This window comes from Rhipicephalus sanguineus, chromosome 3, assembly GCF_013339695.2.
Source record: "Rhipicephalus sanguineus isolate Rsan-2018 chromosome 3, BIME_Rsan_1.4, whole genome shotgun sequence".
In the NCBI taxonomy this organism is placed as follows: Eukaryota; Metazoa; Arthropoda; class Arachnida; order Ixodida; family Ixodidae; genus Rhipicephalus; species Rhipicephalus sanguineus.
Genome location: NC_051178.1, coordinates 36,288,595 through 36,304,048, shown reverse-complemented (window position 1 = coordinate 36,304,048; position 15,454 = coordinate 36,288,595). Strand labels below are relative to the sequence as shown.

The 15,454-nt window shown below is 44.6% G+C and overlaps 1 protein-coding gene across 1 annotated transcript in view; it reads left to right on the top strand.

Annotated features, from left to right (window-relative positions):
- Nucleotides 1-15,454, top strand: part of LOC119386558 (elongation factor G, mitochondrial) — a 111,556-nt gene that overhangs the window by 29,991 nt on the left and 66,111 nt on the right. The window contains exons 5-6 of the mRNA XM_037653840.1: nucleotides 921-1,051; nucleotides 9,983-10,099. Coding sequence (XP_037509768.1) covers nucleotides 921-1,051; nucleotides 9,983-10,099 — 248 coding nt within the window. The remainder of the gene's footprint in view (nucleotides 1-920; nucleotides 1,052-9,982; nucleotides 10,100-15,454) is intronic.

The following is a 15,454-nucleotide window of genomic DNA, read 5'->3' as shown; positions in this document are numbered from 1 at the left end:
AAAAAAATGACTGTAGTGCGCAAAGGGGCTGTCACCAATTTGCAACTGATTTCACTCGCCTGCCTCTAACATTGTATTTTTTAACCCTTGGCTAAAGATAGCTGGGACACTCGGTATATGTCTTAGCTGTATATTTGTGCCTGACAAGCAGCCTACCTTGATGAAATGTATGTGAGATTAGTTTGATATCATACTGATTACAAAATTCTGCTGTGACAACGTTGATGTGTGCCTGATTACATTTACTTGTTTATCAGCTTCTACCTCATTTATGCCACAAGAACTGGCATTTTAAGTGTATTGCTCGTTTAGCTGTTTATGTGTAATTTTAAGTGCTGGCTATTTTGGTGAAATATGAAAATAACATAGTGTCGTGTCCACTTCGTGATGCGTGTCCTTCTTAACTTCTTTTGTCCCAGTAACTGTAGCGCAGTATTTTAATCATGAAAATAACATATTGCTTTGATCTTGTGCTGATTATAAACTGCTGCTTTGGTGACAGTTACATGTCATTGTGGCTACTTTTATAATTTGGTGCTCAAGCCTTATCGCCTTTGTATCATTTCTGCCACAAGTACTTGTATGTAGCTCATCATACTTGGTATTCAGTGAACATTTGTTTCTTGCACTTTGCAGTGATTATTGTATGTGAAATATTTTTAATAATAAATATTAATATTTATGAGATGCTGAAATGGTGCTTCAAACTCTAGGAGTCATTTGGAATATTTTGCCATCTGCTTTGAAAACACCAATGGCTGCTCCAAACTAGCGTTTTTTCTGCTTCGAAAACATTTATACCTGCTCTTAAGCACCATTTTTCTTCTCCAGAATCTGGTCCAAAATGCAGAATGTCGCGTCCATCACTGGAAAGTGCTTATTGTATTTTGCTGACTCGTTGCTGGTTTGGATGTGTGCAGGTTGGTGGAGTGCAGTCACAGACACTGACCGTGTGTCGTCAGATGCGCCGCTACTCAGTGCCCTGCGTGGCCTTCATCAACAAGCTGGACCGCATGGGTGCCAATCCAATCAAAGTCCTGGGACAGCTCAGGTACGCTGACGCGTGTCTTATAGTATCATATTTACTCCAGCACATCGACAATCAATACCTTTCCTAATAAAATAAGAAAATAGTATTACTATTAAAATAGGATGGTGTTAAAGCTGTGGGGGTAAAGTTCTCTTATGCTCGGTGTGTAAAGGTGTTTATTTGATGGCACTCGGCGGCAATGCGCAATGGTGACAGTCAAGTCAGAGCATGGACTCCCAGCATGAGAGGACGACCCAATACAGTAGAACTCCGCTGATACGTTTTTGAAGGGACCGTAGAAAATAAACGTAAGAGACGGGAAACGCAAGAGCCGAAAAACAGGAAAAACGGCAAAATATTTAGTGGTACAGAATTTTATTTCAATTCTTACGAGCAGCACGAAAATTGGCACGCTCAGCCGCGATCTAGTCATGGATAGAAACGCGGAGCTTAGGACAGCCTCATCCACAGAAATGTAATCAACGTATGTGATTTTTTTAACACCAACAGCTGTAGGCATGAAAGAACTAAGCACACGCAATCACGACCGGCGCGGCGAGTCCGACCGCGAACCGCACGCACGACCATGCGAGCTCCAACCAGCTCGAACTCCTCCCGTTCTCCGACAAATAACGATGATGATGAGTCTACGCCAATGCGATGGCAGAAGTGAATGCCAATCTCGAAGGCCTTGCTTTCGCAAACAATTACGTCATACACGCCATGTTTGTGCAATGCAAATCTCAGAGGCTATGCTTTTGTCAATAGTAAATGCCAATCTCGAAGGCCTTGCTTTCGCGAGCAGTTACGTCATAGACGCCATTTTTGCAATTTGAATCTCGAAGGCCATGCTTTTGTTTGCATCAATTGAAAGATTCTGTTGCTTGCGCCTCTCGTGCAGCTAATATTACGGTCAAACGAGGCCAAGCTGCGTGAAAATGCACCATGGCCGCTCTCTTTGGTAGTCACTCGGTCGGCTCCGGGCGCACTTCGCGACGTATCATACGGGAACGGTCCGACAGTTACGACATAACAGCGGGGTTCCCAATACATTGTATCCTATGGGAGCTATGCCGGGACCGGCGGAAAACGACGTAACAGCCGGGAAAACGCAGCAGTGAGGAACGTAACAGCGGGGTTCTACTGTAGAAGGTGCTGGAGAGGAAGAACCATTATATAGTTCTAAGGCTTTGCTACAATTACCCCGTGTACAAAAAGGGAGCCGCCCGGCGACGTAACAGCTTGTCACTATGAGCGGGTCATGGTAGGCCTTGAGGCACTTCACGTTGACAATATTGCGCCCTCGACGGCACATGTCTAAAGATGGTTCAATGGGTTCGGTCAGGTAGTTAACCGAGGGTGTGCGTTTGATGACGCGGTAGGGGGCTTTCGTATTTGGGCAGCAGTTTTGAAGAGAGGCCAGGCCCCAACTACAAGTGAACATTAGTAAAACTAAATATTTTATTTAAGAGCAAAAATAAGTGTGAAGATTATAACATTTCTATCTGGTTTAAAAATAACGAGATCCAACGTGTCCCTTTGTTTAAATTTTTAGGTGTACTTTTTCATGAGAACCTGAGCTGGACACCGCAAATAAACAAAATACACGCCAATATGTCTAGATCGCTTTCTGTTTTATACAAACTTAGGTCTTTAGTTCCAAACTGGCTGAAGCTCCAGCTATACTACTCTTTAGTTCATTCACAACTACATTACTGTCTTTTAATTTGGGACATGACTCGAAAAACTAACCTAGACAGGCTATTAGTTTTACGAAAAAGGGCTGTACGCTGCATAGAAAATCTGCAACCTAGGGAGCACACTCCTCTTTTTTTTGACAAGCTTAAGATACAGTAAAAGTTCGTTAATTCGGATTTCACGGGACCGGAAAAAAATGTCCGAATTAATCGAATGCCGAATTAACGAATGAACAGGAAAAACATTAAAATCAAGTTGGAGACGCATACCTTTATTTGCTGAAATATTTTGTAATGGTCGTCTGCGTTCTCGTGCAGATATCGGCTGACATTACAATTTTTCTTAACTCTTGCAAATGACCAACAGCACGCAAACTGTCGGAAGTGCTCAGGCAAACGTCCTCTAATATATCCAAAGTGCCCCCGAGACTTCCCGTGAGGTGCGATGAGGTCGCGACATCATTAATAATTTCTTGATCGGGCAGGAGACCAGTCGTGGCGACACAATCATCAATCGCGATGTAGTCCTAAAGGGTCATATCTGTGGGAAGGACAGCATCGAAGGTCGGGCAGTCATCGTCGGTGGACTCGGCTGACACCTCGTCGATGTCATCATCAGCTACTGCCGCATGCTCGGGCCTCACATGTCAACACGGTCACAACGGGGAAAAAAAAAAGAGAACTCCGCAAGAAGAGACGGTACCGACACAACACAAGGCAAAATGGCGTCATTGGAGCGAAGAAAGCCGCCGACGTTCGGTGACGCTGCGATCGCCCCGACTAGTTGATGACGATGGCAATGTCACTCAGGTTTCGGTTTCGCTCCAGTGGTGCCAGCGATGCTTTACCACACTTTTGTGTAGCGGCAGCCGTCAGCATTTGTCCGAATTAAGCGGTGCGGAGCCCAATTCTGACGAATTACCGAAGGTTTGGTCTCATAGATTAACATGCACTTTGGCCGGGACCAATAGAGCCGTCCGAATTATCCGAATTTCCGAATTAACGGGTGTCGAATTAACGAGCTTTTACTGTACTTACTGTCCATCAACTCAACAATCTTAAACTCACCATATACATCGGCAGAGAAATTGGAAACAACATGGGCAGTTATACGGAGCATTGCTACCCAAGCGAAGCTCCCTATGATTAGGGCTCCGTGTTTTCGGATGAATCTGAAAAAAACCGATAAACGCTCGGCAGTAAAATTTTTGAAAATTCGGTTTTGTCCGATAAGCTCTGTTTTTAAAGGGGTATTTTCAAAGCTGACAATCATCAAACGAAAGGAGTGCACCTCCATCAGCAGCAGCAACCTCGTAAAATATGGTTGCGTCTGTTACAACAAGCTTTAAGGTTGTAATACGTACAAACGGAGCTGTTTTGTATTTAAGTACAGTCGAACCCACTTATAATGATCTATCGGTTATAACGACCATATTTGGGTGCACCTACGATTTTCCTATGCTAACCATTGAAGCTGCGTCCACATATAGCGAACATTTTTCAAAGCCTCCTACTTTTACAACGAACACTTCAGACACGGTCGCGGTACAAATATAGCGCATGCGAAGAGAAAAAATAGTTAAAACAGGCCTTCTAAAGCATGAGAGGGGCGCGCGCTCGCGCGTTCCCGGCTCCAGTTTACTCGCGACTAAGATCGGCGAGCACTGCACGCAGATTTCGGACGCTGCGAGCGAGGTCGCTCACTTTCCAGCTGTTTCTTCAGCACCAGAATGGCAGTGAGGAAAATAAAATAGGAGGCGGCATAAAGCCTTGCCGTCAGCTTTCATACGGTAACTTTTCTTGACGCCGTTCTCTGCAGCTACGACCGCCTACGATGAACCAAAACAACGCCTTGGAACGCAAGAAGGCATAAATGCAAGAAGTGATAACAGCGATAACTTTCCATCGCGTAAAGGTTCACTGCGTCCCTAAACTCGTCGACGCCACAATGTGCTGCAAAAGGTCGTCCGTCTTTTCGGTAACGGCAGAGACCAGTCGATCGGTGATTACGACTTCCGCGCGATTGTGGTGATGCCTTCGCGGATAAGCATCAGAAAAGAGCGAAGGCGAGGTGGCGGTCGTTGACGAACGTGCCATTATGACTTATAGGTGACAACCTTATGACAGTTCGGCTGCGCGTGTGCCGTACGCCATACACTGTGCGGATTGACGGCGGTACGAGCGTGCCATGCTGCCTGCCGTTCGCAAGTTCGCCGCAGCCGCGTCGTGCGAGACCGCTTTGAAGTGCGCGTCGCTTTCTAGAAACGAAAGTAGCTCGCTGTTGTTGAGCGGTGCAGGCACCGAGAAACGTCGATGCACTGACAGCAAGCGCGTATACTGTGTGTTTGATTAGGTGACAACTCAAGTGCACCGCGCGTCGTCATGCAGGGCGGCGAGGGCATCGCGGAGACGTCGAGTGCACATTGCCTGCAAAATGCTTCTTCGCCACGTTGAACGAACAGGCTACTTGCCGCACCCGTGCACGGTCCGAACTGAAGCAGGCACGAAGAATGTACAAACGCGCGCATACGGCATACTGTAAGCGGCCCGGCAGTGACACCGCGAGCCGAGTAGGCGACGCGCTGCACGCAACTAGCCAGGGATGATAGGCTTCACGTGGCGGTACCGCGCTTCGGTGAAATGGTGTCGGTTCATTGCAAAGGTGGTGAATTCACTCGTGAGCACGCAGCGGGCGTCGCTTCACGACGCGAAAAGGCTTAGCTTGTCACCGGAGGGGTTGTTAGCACTTTAATAAAAGTGAACAGAAAAAAAAACTGCTTGGCCGCTATGCTATGCACATTTTTAAGGGCGAGTCCATATACAACGAACTATTGATATAACGACCACTTTTCGCGACACTTTCGAGTTCGTTATAAACGGGTTCGACTGTATTTGTGCTTGTATGTATATGTGTTTGCGTGTTCAAACCTTCCATGCATCTAAAGTACACTTAGTGTGTTCACATGTTTTCGTGTTCAGATATTTCATCTAAGGTTTCGGAGTACTGAGGATAATAATAATAACAGAACCATTATTTTTCATCCAGAAGATGAGGGAGACTGGGAGAAAAAAGATAAGAAGCAGCTTTACTAGCTCCTTCTACCCCCAAAAGTACACTTTGGCGAGTTTAGAGAAGTGCACTTGAACAGCCTTATTAACAGGATAAATGAACAGGAAGTGAGAAAAAAATGAAAGTATGGAAAACAGGATTATCAGCAACCATGCAGCACAGTTTCATTGAAAATAATATTAATAAGAAGATATTGCAACAACTTATAATTAGAGCTGTGCGAATAGCAAAATTTTGGGTGCGAAGCGAATTCGAATAATAAAGATTGAGTGCGAATCGAATCGAATAATTTCGAATAATTTTCGAATATTTCTCAAACATTTTTCGAATAATTCGAAGTGAAATTACAGAAAAAGTTGCAGAGAATCCCCAAGTATGTTCTTGTGAGATAGCAACATGAAAGTGTTTCTTTTCGCTAGGTTGATGAAGCGCTGGTGGGGTCATATTTCATAGTTGTCTTTTTTATCAAGAATGACACAATGTAGAGGCCGAATGGTATTTATGTACATGATTTGGTGCAACCAAAGTGTTGCCGACAACACTTTACACGTGATAGGCAAAGATGCCATTTCCTCAGCCTCTCCTCCTCTTTCAACTTCTGTGGAATGCCAGCTGATGTGGCAGACAAGGGTGTGCTCCCTTCAAGTCCGGAGTTCCAAATCTGCCTCGTAGACGTCGATATATAAGAACATCTGAAATTTTGGATGCTAAAAAGCTTCGGCGTCCAATTTTTCGGACTTCCTGCCCAAATTTCAGGTCCAAAACAGCATTAATTGAGCCCCCAACTCTGCCACATCTTTCATCTCCATATTGGAACCAGCGTTTTCTTGAGTTAATACATTTGCGACCGTAGCGGAGCTTGAAAGGCAGCTTTGCCGCAATACGAGAGTGTAATGAGGTGAAGCATATTGAAAATCTAGGGACCACTTCCAAACGGACGTTGACTGTCTCTTGGCTAAGTTCGACCGTAACGGATCTTGAAAGGCAGCTTTGCCGCAATACGGGGGTGTGATGAGGTGAAGCATATTGAAAATCTAGGGACCACTTCCAAACGGACGTTGTCTCTTGGCTAAGTTCGACCGTAACGGATCTTGAAAGGCAGCTTTGCCGCAATACGGGGGTGTGATGAGGTGAAGCATATTGAAAATCTAGGGACCACTTCCAAACGGACGTTGACTGTCTCTTGGCTAAGTTCGACCGTAACGGATCTTGAAAGGCAGTTTTGCCGCAATACGGGGGTGTGAGGAGGTGAAGCATATTGAAAATCTAGGGACCACTTCCAATCAGACGTTGACTCTCTCTTGCCTAAGTTCGACCGTAACGGATCTTGAAAGGCAGCTTTGCCGCAATACGGGGGTGTGATGAGGTGAAGCATATTGAAAATCTAGGGACCACTTCCAAACGGACGTTGTCTCTTGGCTAAGTTCGACCGTAACGGATCTTGAAAGGCAGCTTTGCCGCAATACGGGGGTGTGATGAGGTGAAGCATATTGAAAATCTAGGGACCACTTCCAAACGGACGTTGACTGTCTCTTGGCTAAGTTCGACCGTAACGGATCTTGAAAGGCAGTTTTGCCGCAATACGGGGGTGTGAGGAGGTGAAGCATATTGAAAATCTAGGGACCACTTCCAATCAGACGTTGACTCTCTCTTGCCTAAGTTCGACCGTAACGGAGCTTGAAAGGCAGCTTTGCCGCAATACGGGGGTGTGATGAGGTGAAGCTTATTGAAAATCTAGGGACCACTTTCAACCGGACTTTGTCTCTTGGCTAAGTTCGACCGAAACGGAGCTTGAAAGGCAGCTTTGCCGCAATACGAGAGTGTAATGAGGTGAAGCATATTGAAAATCTGAAGGGGTCACTTTCAATTGGACGTTGACTGCATTTGTCTTTGGGAAGTTCGAATAGTTCGAATAGTAAAATTTCAGTGCGAATCGAATCGAATAGCAAACACTATTCGAAAAATATTCGAAATTTCGAATATTCGCACACCCCTACTTATAATGCAAAATTAAACACCAAATTTCGGAGAGTTAGAGATTTACGAGAAATAAACTCCGATAAACGCCGAAATTTCTCAAAAAAGTAAACTCTGAAAAACACCCTCCGAATTTCAATAAAAATATACTCCGAAAACACGGAGCCCTACCTATCATCTACGTTTTGATAGATTTCGACTACCGTTATTCAGGACAACCTATGGAAAGTAGCCCTTGTCATATCAAACACCTAATCTACTCCACAACTGTAGCTATGTCCGTAAACTTTAGAGCAAGGTAGTACTAAAAACAATCTAAAGAAAATTGTAAAAATGTACTTTCTTTCTTCTACTGTGCTCTAAGTATATTATTAATTAGAAATGTTTATTTTAGTGTATTTGTACTATTGTATAATTTCGTAAAAGTTACTCATTTCGTTCAATATGTATTTTGCATTCTGTATTGTACTTAGGCTTTTGACCTAATATCTTCCTGGTTTCAGTATTTTACATATTTTTTTTGTCTTCTTCATCTTGCTATGGGTAATTGGTGTTGATTGTACTGTTATATTTTAAAGTGCATGTTCCAGTTATTCTTTCTACTCTCTGAAGTTTGCTTTTGTGCTTTCGTGTTCCTAAAAAAAAAAAAGAATCTGTATTTTTATGTTGCACTACATCTCGGCAAATGTATGGGTGGAGGGACCCTTCTCAGGCAGAGAAAATCTGCCGTTAGTCCCTTCAACTTAGGCAAAAAAAAAAACGAAAAAATTTGTCTGAATAAACTGAATTGAATTGAATGAATTGAATTGGTAGGGACTGAGAGCCATACGAGCACTCCAGGGAGGAACGTGGGCACAGAAGTGGTGGTGTCACTGCGAATACTCTTCTGCTGCTCTTGTTCATGTGTAGTAAAGGTCTTCGCAAGCTCGCAACACTCTTCAGCAAGTCTGGCTGTGGCAGAAATAGGTGCATACTCAGATGGATCATGCTTGTATGGAAGGATTGCGTCGATTGTGTGCGTTGGGTGCCTGCTGTACAAAAAGAAGGGTGAAAACCAGTAGTGCTCTGAGGGGCGATATTATAGGCGTAGGTGACAGAGGGCAGAATGGCATCCCAATTTGTGTGATCGGCGGCAACGTACGTTGAGAGCATGTTGCCAAGCGTACAGTTAAAGCGTTCGGTGAGGCCATTCGTCTGCGGATGGTAGGCAGCAGCATACCTGCCAAGTCTTGTGAATTTTCCGAGAGACTCCTGGATTTTGACCATTTCTTACATTGGTATGGTTGGCAAAAAGAATCTCCCGGAAATCGAAATTTCTGTGCGTGATCTGGCCATATTGAGGAAAATCCAACCCAATCTGATCCAGGCCTTTTGCGAACCCATCGCTTATAGCATTATGTAAACCAATTTAAGAGGCGAGGCATTCATGTAAACATTCGCTAGTTGCATTATCTGTTTGGCCACTCTAAGCCATTATAAGACAGCAATGCAAATTTTTACACTTACGGGGCTCTTCGGGACTCTCCCCCCTCCTTCCCCGTTTCCAAGGAGGTGTTTTTTTGTGATGAAAAAAAAGGGGGGGGGGGCTCAAAGTAAATCGGTGTTCCGCCCTTATTTCAGAAACCTCCCAGATTCAGATTCCTTGGTGAGCCCTCTTAATGAACCCCAGGCAGTTGAAATTATGCGAAGCCCACCACTACAGCGTTCCTCGTAATCATCCTGTGGTTTTGGCACATAAAACCCTAGAGGTCATCGTTATTATTGTGGAGGATGAACAACGAACTTGGAAAGAGCAGTTAGTACCAACTTGGGTCAAGGAGGTGTGATAATAAACCCTAGAAACTTATGAGAAAGATGTTAGCAAGTCTGTAGCTGTTTATGTACTCTGTTTAGCTTCACATTCCAGCCCTCTGCATAAATCACACCTGAGTTATGGCAATATCTATCAACTTATTAAGAAAGGCATTTGCAGTCATGGCACCTTTGGCATCTGGGTTAATGTGAATGCGGTTTTCACTGGCCAGCTGCGAGTGGGACCAACTTGAAAGTCTACATATAAAGTGTCAGTGTAGCATTGAGTTAATTCCTGTCCCCGTGAAAAGGAGGTGAGGGTGTCTAGAGAGAAGCGTGGCTTGATCAAGTGCCAGTGAGAAGATTTATTTTTGTGCTTGGCACATGTAATGGTGTTCCCGTGTGTTATGCTTCCAGGTCTAAGCTTCAGTACAATGCAGCCCTGCTTCAGTTACCCATAGGCCTTGAGGGAAAGCACACTGGGGTGGTGGACCTGATCCATCGCCGAGCCATCTACTGTCGGGGGGAGCACGGGTGAGTATTTCACTAGTTCTTCCAAAGTCCCGTAAAGTTCAATCACCTGCTACTATAAATCAGTGGCCGTGGTTTTCTCCTGCCTACTACACAGTCGTGGGTTTGATTTTCAGCCACTGCTCACCATAATTCAAGCTCGAGGGGCCCCAGTATTTTGTTTGAATTATCAGAAGTTCTCATAAATATGACTCGGGGCAGTCTACCAACTTGTGCTGTAATGCTTATTGTTTCTCAGGGCCACAGCAACATCATAGATAGCTCTGCATGATTGCCATAAAAGTGTTCGGATGTGACCGATCGTACTGGTTCTCATTGTTATATGGGGCATGCTAGTGCGTTTAATTAAGGGACAAAAAGTTGGAGACGCTTGAGCTTCACCACAAGAGTGGAACGCGATGGTGTAATAGGGTGCCGTCCGCTCGGTAGCCTTGCTGCACTTCTCGGTGGACAGCTCAGCTGTGCTGCAGGGAAAGGAACGTTTGTGCGAGTAACATTAATTGTTTAAAACTATCTTATTTAGACAAGCTGTGTTTCTGTTTTCTGTGTTTCTATGTTTTTCTTTTTCCATTTTGGGTCGCACATTGATGTGAGGTGTCGTCCCTTGCAATTCGCGCAGCATAATCTTTTCCAGCTTCTGCATTCCTTCGCTCTGTAGAATGGTCTAGCACATCAGAACCAACATCCTAACTTGTGCAGTTTCTTTTTTTTCTCATCTGATGTTAGCTCAGCTGGGCAGGCATCCACCGAGTGTTCTTTTCCACTGCATAGCGTACAACTCTCTGGAGTGAGTTTCACGGTTAACGTAGATGCAGAACCTCGGTTATGTTCCTTAGATTTCGGTTTGCCGGTTAAGGCTCGTTCTCTGTGGTCAACCGTCATCAGCAAAGCCTGTTCCCAGCTTCTTAATTCAAGGCGCAAGATTCATCTAGTTTGTCGCTAGTACAGCTTGTGTTTGTCGAAGACTAGGTGCGCTGAGTATAATGGAGTACCATTTCTTGCAGAAGATTCTGTATTATAGCCGTTTTCAGCAGGATTCCATACTCTTTTTTTTCAATGCCAAGGTTATGAAGGTATGTCACGCTGGCTTTCACCTAGTGATGCAGAACTATCGATGGTACTATCGATACTATCGATAGCTGAGTCACTATCGAACTATCGATAGTGAAAAATACTATGGATAGCGCTATCAATAGTAAAAAATTCGATGGTACTATCGATAGTATAAAATCAACAGCGCGGACTCACTGCAGAATAAACTTGGTTCCCCGTGCACGTGGTACATAGTGGAGCCATAGGAGCAGGCTGAAGGACAAGAAAGTTGACATGATTGTGTTCTTCACCTGAGTGCTTTGCTGATACATGATCATAAAGTCGAACTGTTCAGCTGTAGCGGAAAGGAAGCCTTTCCATGTGGTGGGACTGCGTGGCTTCAAATTGATATTGCATTTTATGATTTCGAAATAAAAAAAAAATATGAAGAAGTTAATTGTAAGGTGTAAATGGTTGCTTTTGGATGCGAGTTTATCGATGGATATATTCCGCCATTCTCACTGTGGAAATAATTAATTTCTTTGCCAAAAATTCCTCACAAATTATGCGAAGCTGGTAGTAGGCTATCGCAAATATTTTGGCAATATGGCCGGACAGCAACCGCACCATTATTCACACCACTATCGTTAGTATTGTTACGTGGTTGTGACGGTGAAGAATGCTGGAGCAAGACTGGGAAATACGGAGCTCTTTATTTGGCCGAACTTGAGCCCAGAAAATCAAAACTACAAGTGATACGTGCTGCGCACTGATAGCGGCGGGAGCAGTCGTCAGCCGTTGAGGAATCTGATCATCGGTGGAACGCGTCGTCCTTTACACATCAGTCATCAAACCTTCCAACGTTATTGCTGGTGCTCGCGTAAGCTCTCGAATAAACTTGACTATCAGCGTCCGGCGTGTAATCTTAACAGAATGATCTCAAACGATTGTGAAGCTTCTCAAACGTTACGGCACGGTCTGCGTCAAACGTTGCTAACACTCTTTTTGGGTTACTGAACCCGAATACGTCAAAACAAAGCAACAAACACGTGTGGCAGTAATATCGCTAGTAATATTAACGATGGAACTACCAATTGCACTATCGATAGTTTGTCGATAGTAGCACTATCGATAGTTTCAAAAAAACTATCGATAGTATCGATAGTCAATTTACCGATAGTTCTGCATCACTACTTTCACCTCTTCCTACAATCTTTGAAGCCCTTCGAAATGTTCACATGAGCGGGCTTTAAATAGGTTTAGAAGCCGGTGCATGTGGTCATTAACAGTCAGTGACTTATGGCCAAATCATTCTTTGAGAAGATCTATAGCTGTGCTATAACTATCGTTAGCTGGAGCCAGGTCGCTGATGACACCTTCGGCTTTACGCGTCAGGTAGCTCCGGAGATATTTCAATTTGTCTACATCGGCGAGATATCGGTTCTGATTAATAGTTGACTCAAATTGATCCCAAAACTTCGACCATTTATTGGGGTCACCATGAAACTTCGGTACATCGAGCTTAGGTAGCTTAATCTGTGCACGTGCTTGATGAGATTCATCATGAGATGCGTGCGTAGCTACGGCTTGAAGTGCAGATAAAATACGTTCAGTGTGGGACTTCGTGAGGATGATAGAATCTTGATATTGCCCGACGCCTTGAGTCTCATCCTCGAAGTTATCATCAGTAACATGCTCTTCTATTTGGTTGTCAAGGTCCGTAAGCATGGTTTCCTTTATCTTCAATAGGTTAAGAGGATCGGGGTAAGCTCACCAGTTGGCGTTGGTTCAGTCTGCATAAGAGTCGTCATGTCATTGATGATCCAGGTGACCGCAGCTCTAACAGTAGCACGTTTCTGTTCTAGTCTTTCCATGTCATCATATCGGGAATCGAAGGACTTGTGATGACGTGGATCGTTCATTTCTCTCCCAGCGTCATTGCGTTGATTGCATCGATCGACCATCCTCTTCAGGGAGCTCGCTTCATTGTCAGGGGTCTTCAACTGTTCGTCTTATCCTGGTCACGGCACCATACTGTTGAAAAGCAGGAAGCGGAGCCGAAGTAGAGAATGTCTCGTTTATTTGACGTGGGTAAAAAAACTAAGAAAGTGGAATACGAGCATGCACTCAGGTCCACTCTCGCTTGTCACTTCTTCGTATTCTCTGCTCTTGCCGAGTGTAATATTTAATAGGTATGTCATAATCTAAAACTGCAGTCATATAATTAGTAGAAATCGCGATAAACACCAGTAACACAGCTTGAAGCGTTGCAGCACAATGTATGTAAAAGGAGTGGATTGGGTTAAGCTAAGGGTTATATATGATAGAGAGTACACTAAGGTGTGTCATAACTTATGATACGCTAAAGGACTGTGAACACCTGGCGTGCTGACGTCACATCGTGCTTGCTGCACGCTCTCTCCCGGTCTTCCCTCCCGTTGCACCAGCTGTGTGCCAGGTTACCCAGTGTTCGCCTCATGCGCATCACAGGACACGGATTGCGCAGGGTGCACTTGCTTTGGCGCTCACCAGGTGCCGATGATGGGGGTGTTGGCAGTGGCGTCAACACAAACGATGCTAGAATTCACTTGATCAGATGCAGGGTTTGTCTGGAAAGTAGTAGGGCCGACTTTAAAAAAAAAATTTATTCTCAATTTTGACTCGTTGACTTAATAGTTTTCAAAATAGTATGCTCCTTCTGCATCAACACAGCATTTCCAGTGACTCTGACAGTCACTGAAGGCTCCCTGGAACGCAGAAACTGGAATGCTGTTCAGCTCCCTTGTTACGGCCTCTTGAATGGCCTGGACCGAGCCGTGGTGCTGTCCTTCCACGACCCCTTTCAGCCGGGGGGAAAAGGAAAAAGTCTGCAGGAGCGACATCTGGGCTGTAGGGTGGCTGGGGATGCCATGTTTGGTCAGGAAGTCCCATGAGAGCAGTGGCGGAGTGGCTTGGCACATTGTTGGGACTTTTTGCCGTTGAAGGGTGTCCTGACCGTTGCTCGTCTTCAACCTGCTCTCTTCCCTCCTAAAACAGTTTTCACCACTCAAAAACACTTGATCGACCCATGGCATCACTTCCATAAGTAACCTTGATGTCATGGCTCTCACTTGCACTTTTACCCATTCTGATGTAAAACTTCATTGCGTAATGCTGCTCTAACAAACAATTCATTGTGAAGATGACAAGGCACCTTGAAAGGCACCTTAGCCCTTTCCGGTTTACCTTTTCCCACCTTCCGTCCTTCTGGCGCGAAACTAAAGGACTCAAAGTTCAAGTAAAAGAAGTTTACAGATGGTGCATAGTGTAGTGTGGAAACATGCGCATGAGTCAAACGCGAAAGAACTTGTCCAGCGATGCCCGACCACGTACCGCAAACTCAATCTACACTCCATGAAGGCTGGGAGCCAACTGGCAACTCATGTACTGGTACCTGCCACCATCCAACCAGGGCAGTAACGTCCCCCTACTTCACCATGTTTTGGCGGTGAAAGATCAGTCCTACTACTTTCCGGACAGACCCAGTATTACGGCATGATGATGTCATCATGTGATGTCACAGATCGCCAAAATTTGTGATTGCATTATGATGTCACGTGATGATGTGATTACACAATATCATTGCATGGTCAAAGGTGTGCCGATCCTGGAGGCAGTGCAAAATCAGGTGAGGTGCTGAAAGCACATTGACGGAGAAAAGAGACAATGACTCCTCACAGCTAATCACGAGTTTATCAGCACAGTCAATGCGAGTGCCACTCTCAGATTCTGTCTTCCTCAGTCAGTATGCGATAATTGACTCACACGGTTTGGCTAGCTTGGCCTCTTTGTAGGCAGGCAGTTGGCTTTATTTGCGACTGTTTATTTGTGAAATAAAAACGCAAATGTTCAGCTAAAAGTGGCAGCAGATATTTTCAGGCACAGACATGCAAAAGGTATGAATGGACCGAAATTGCGTACTTGGAGCATTTTGAATTTAGCAGCTTTAAGTTACATTGTAGAAATAGTGGGCCAGCCAGAAATGTGAGATTTGTTTGAAACAACCAAAAGCGTGAATTATCAGAGCTTGAATTATCGAAAGTCTATTGTAGTTAGTTTGTGAGGGTGATGCTTGATGAAAAGTCAGCGATGGGTTGTAATGCAGGGCGTAGGCCAACAAGAGCAACATTGTGACTTGTACATTTGTAATGGACACAGTGGGAACTTGTCTGTCAGTAGGTGATGAAAAAGATTGCAGGATGTTAATATGCAGGAGGTCCCAAAGTCAAAGACTGCAATGGGACCTTCTTTGCAAACTAAACATAAAAAACAGGTTACAGCTGTTTA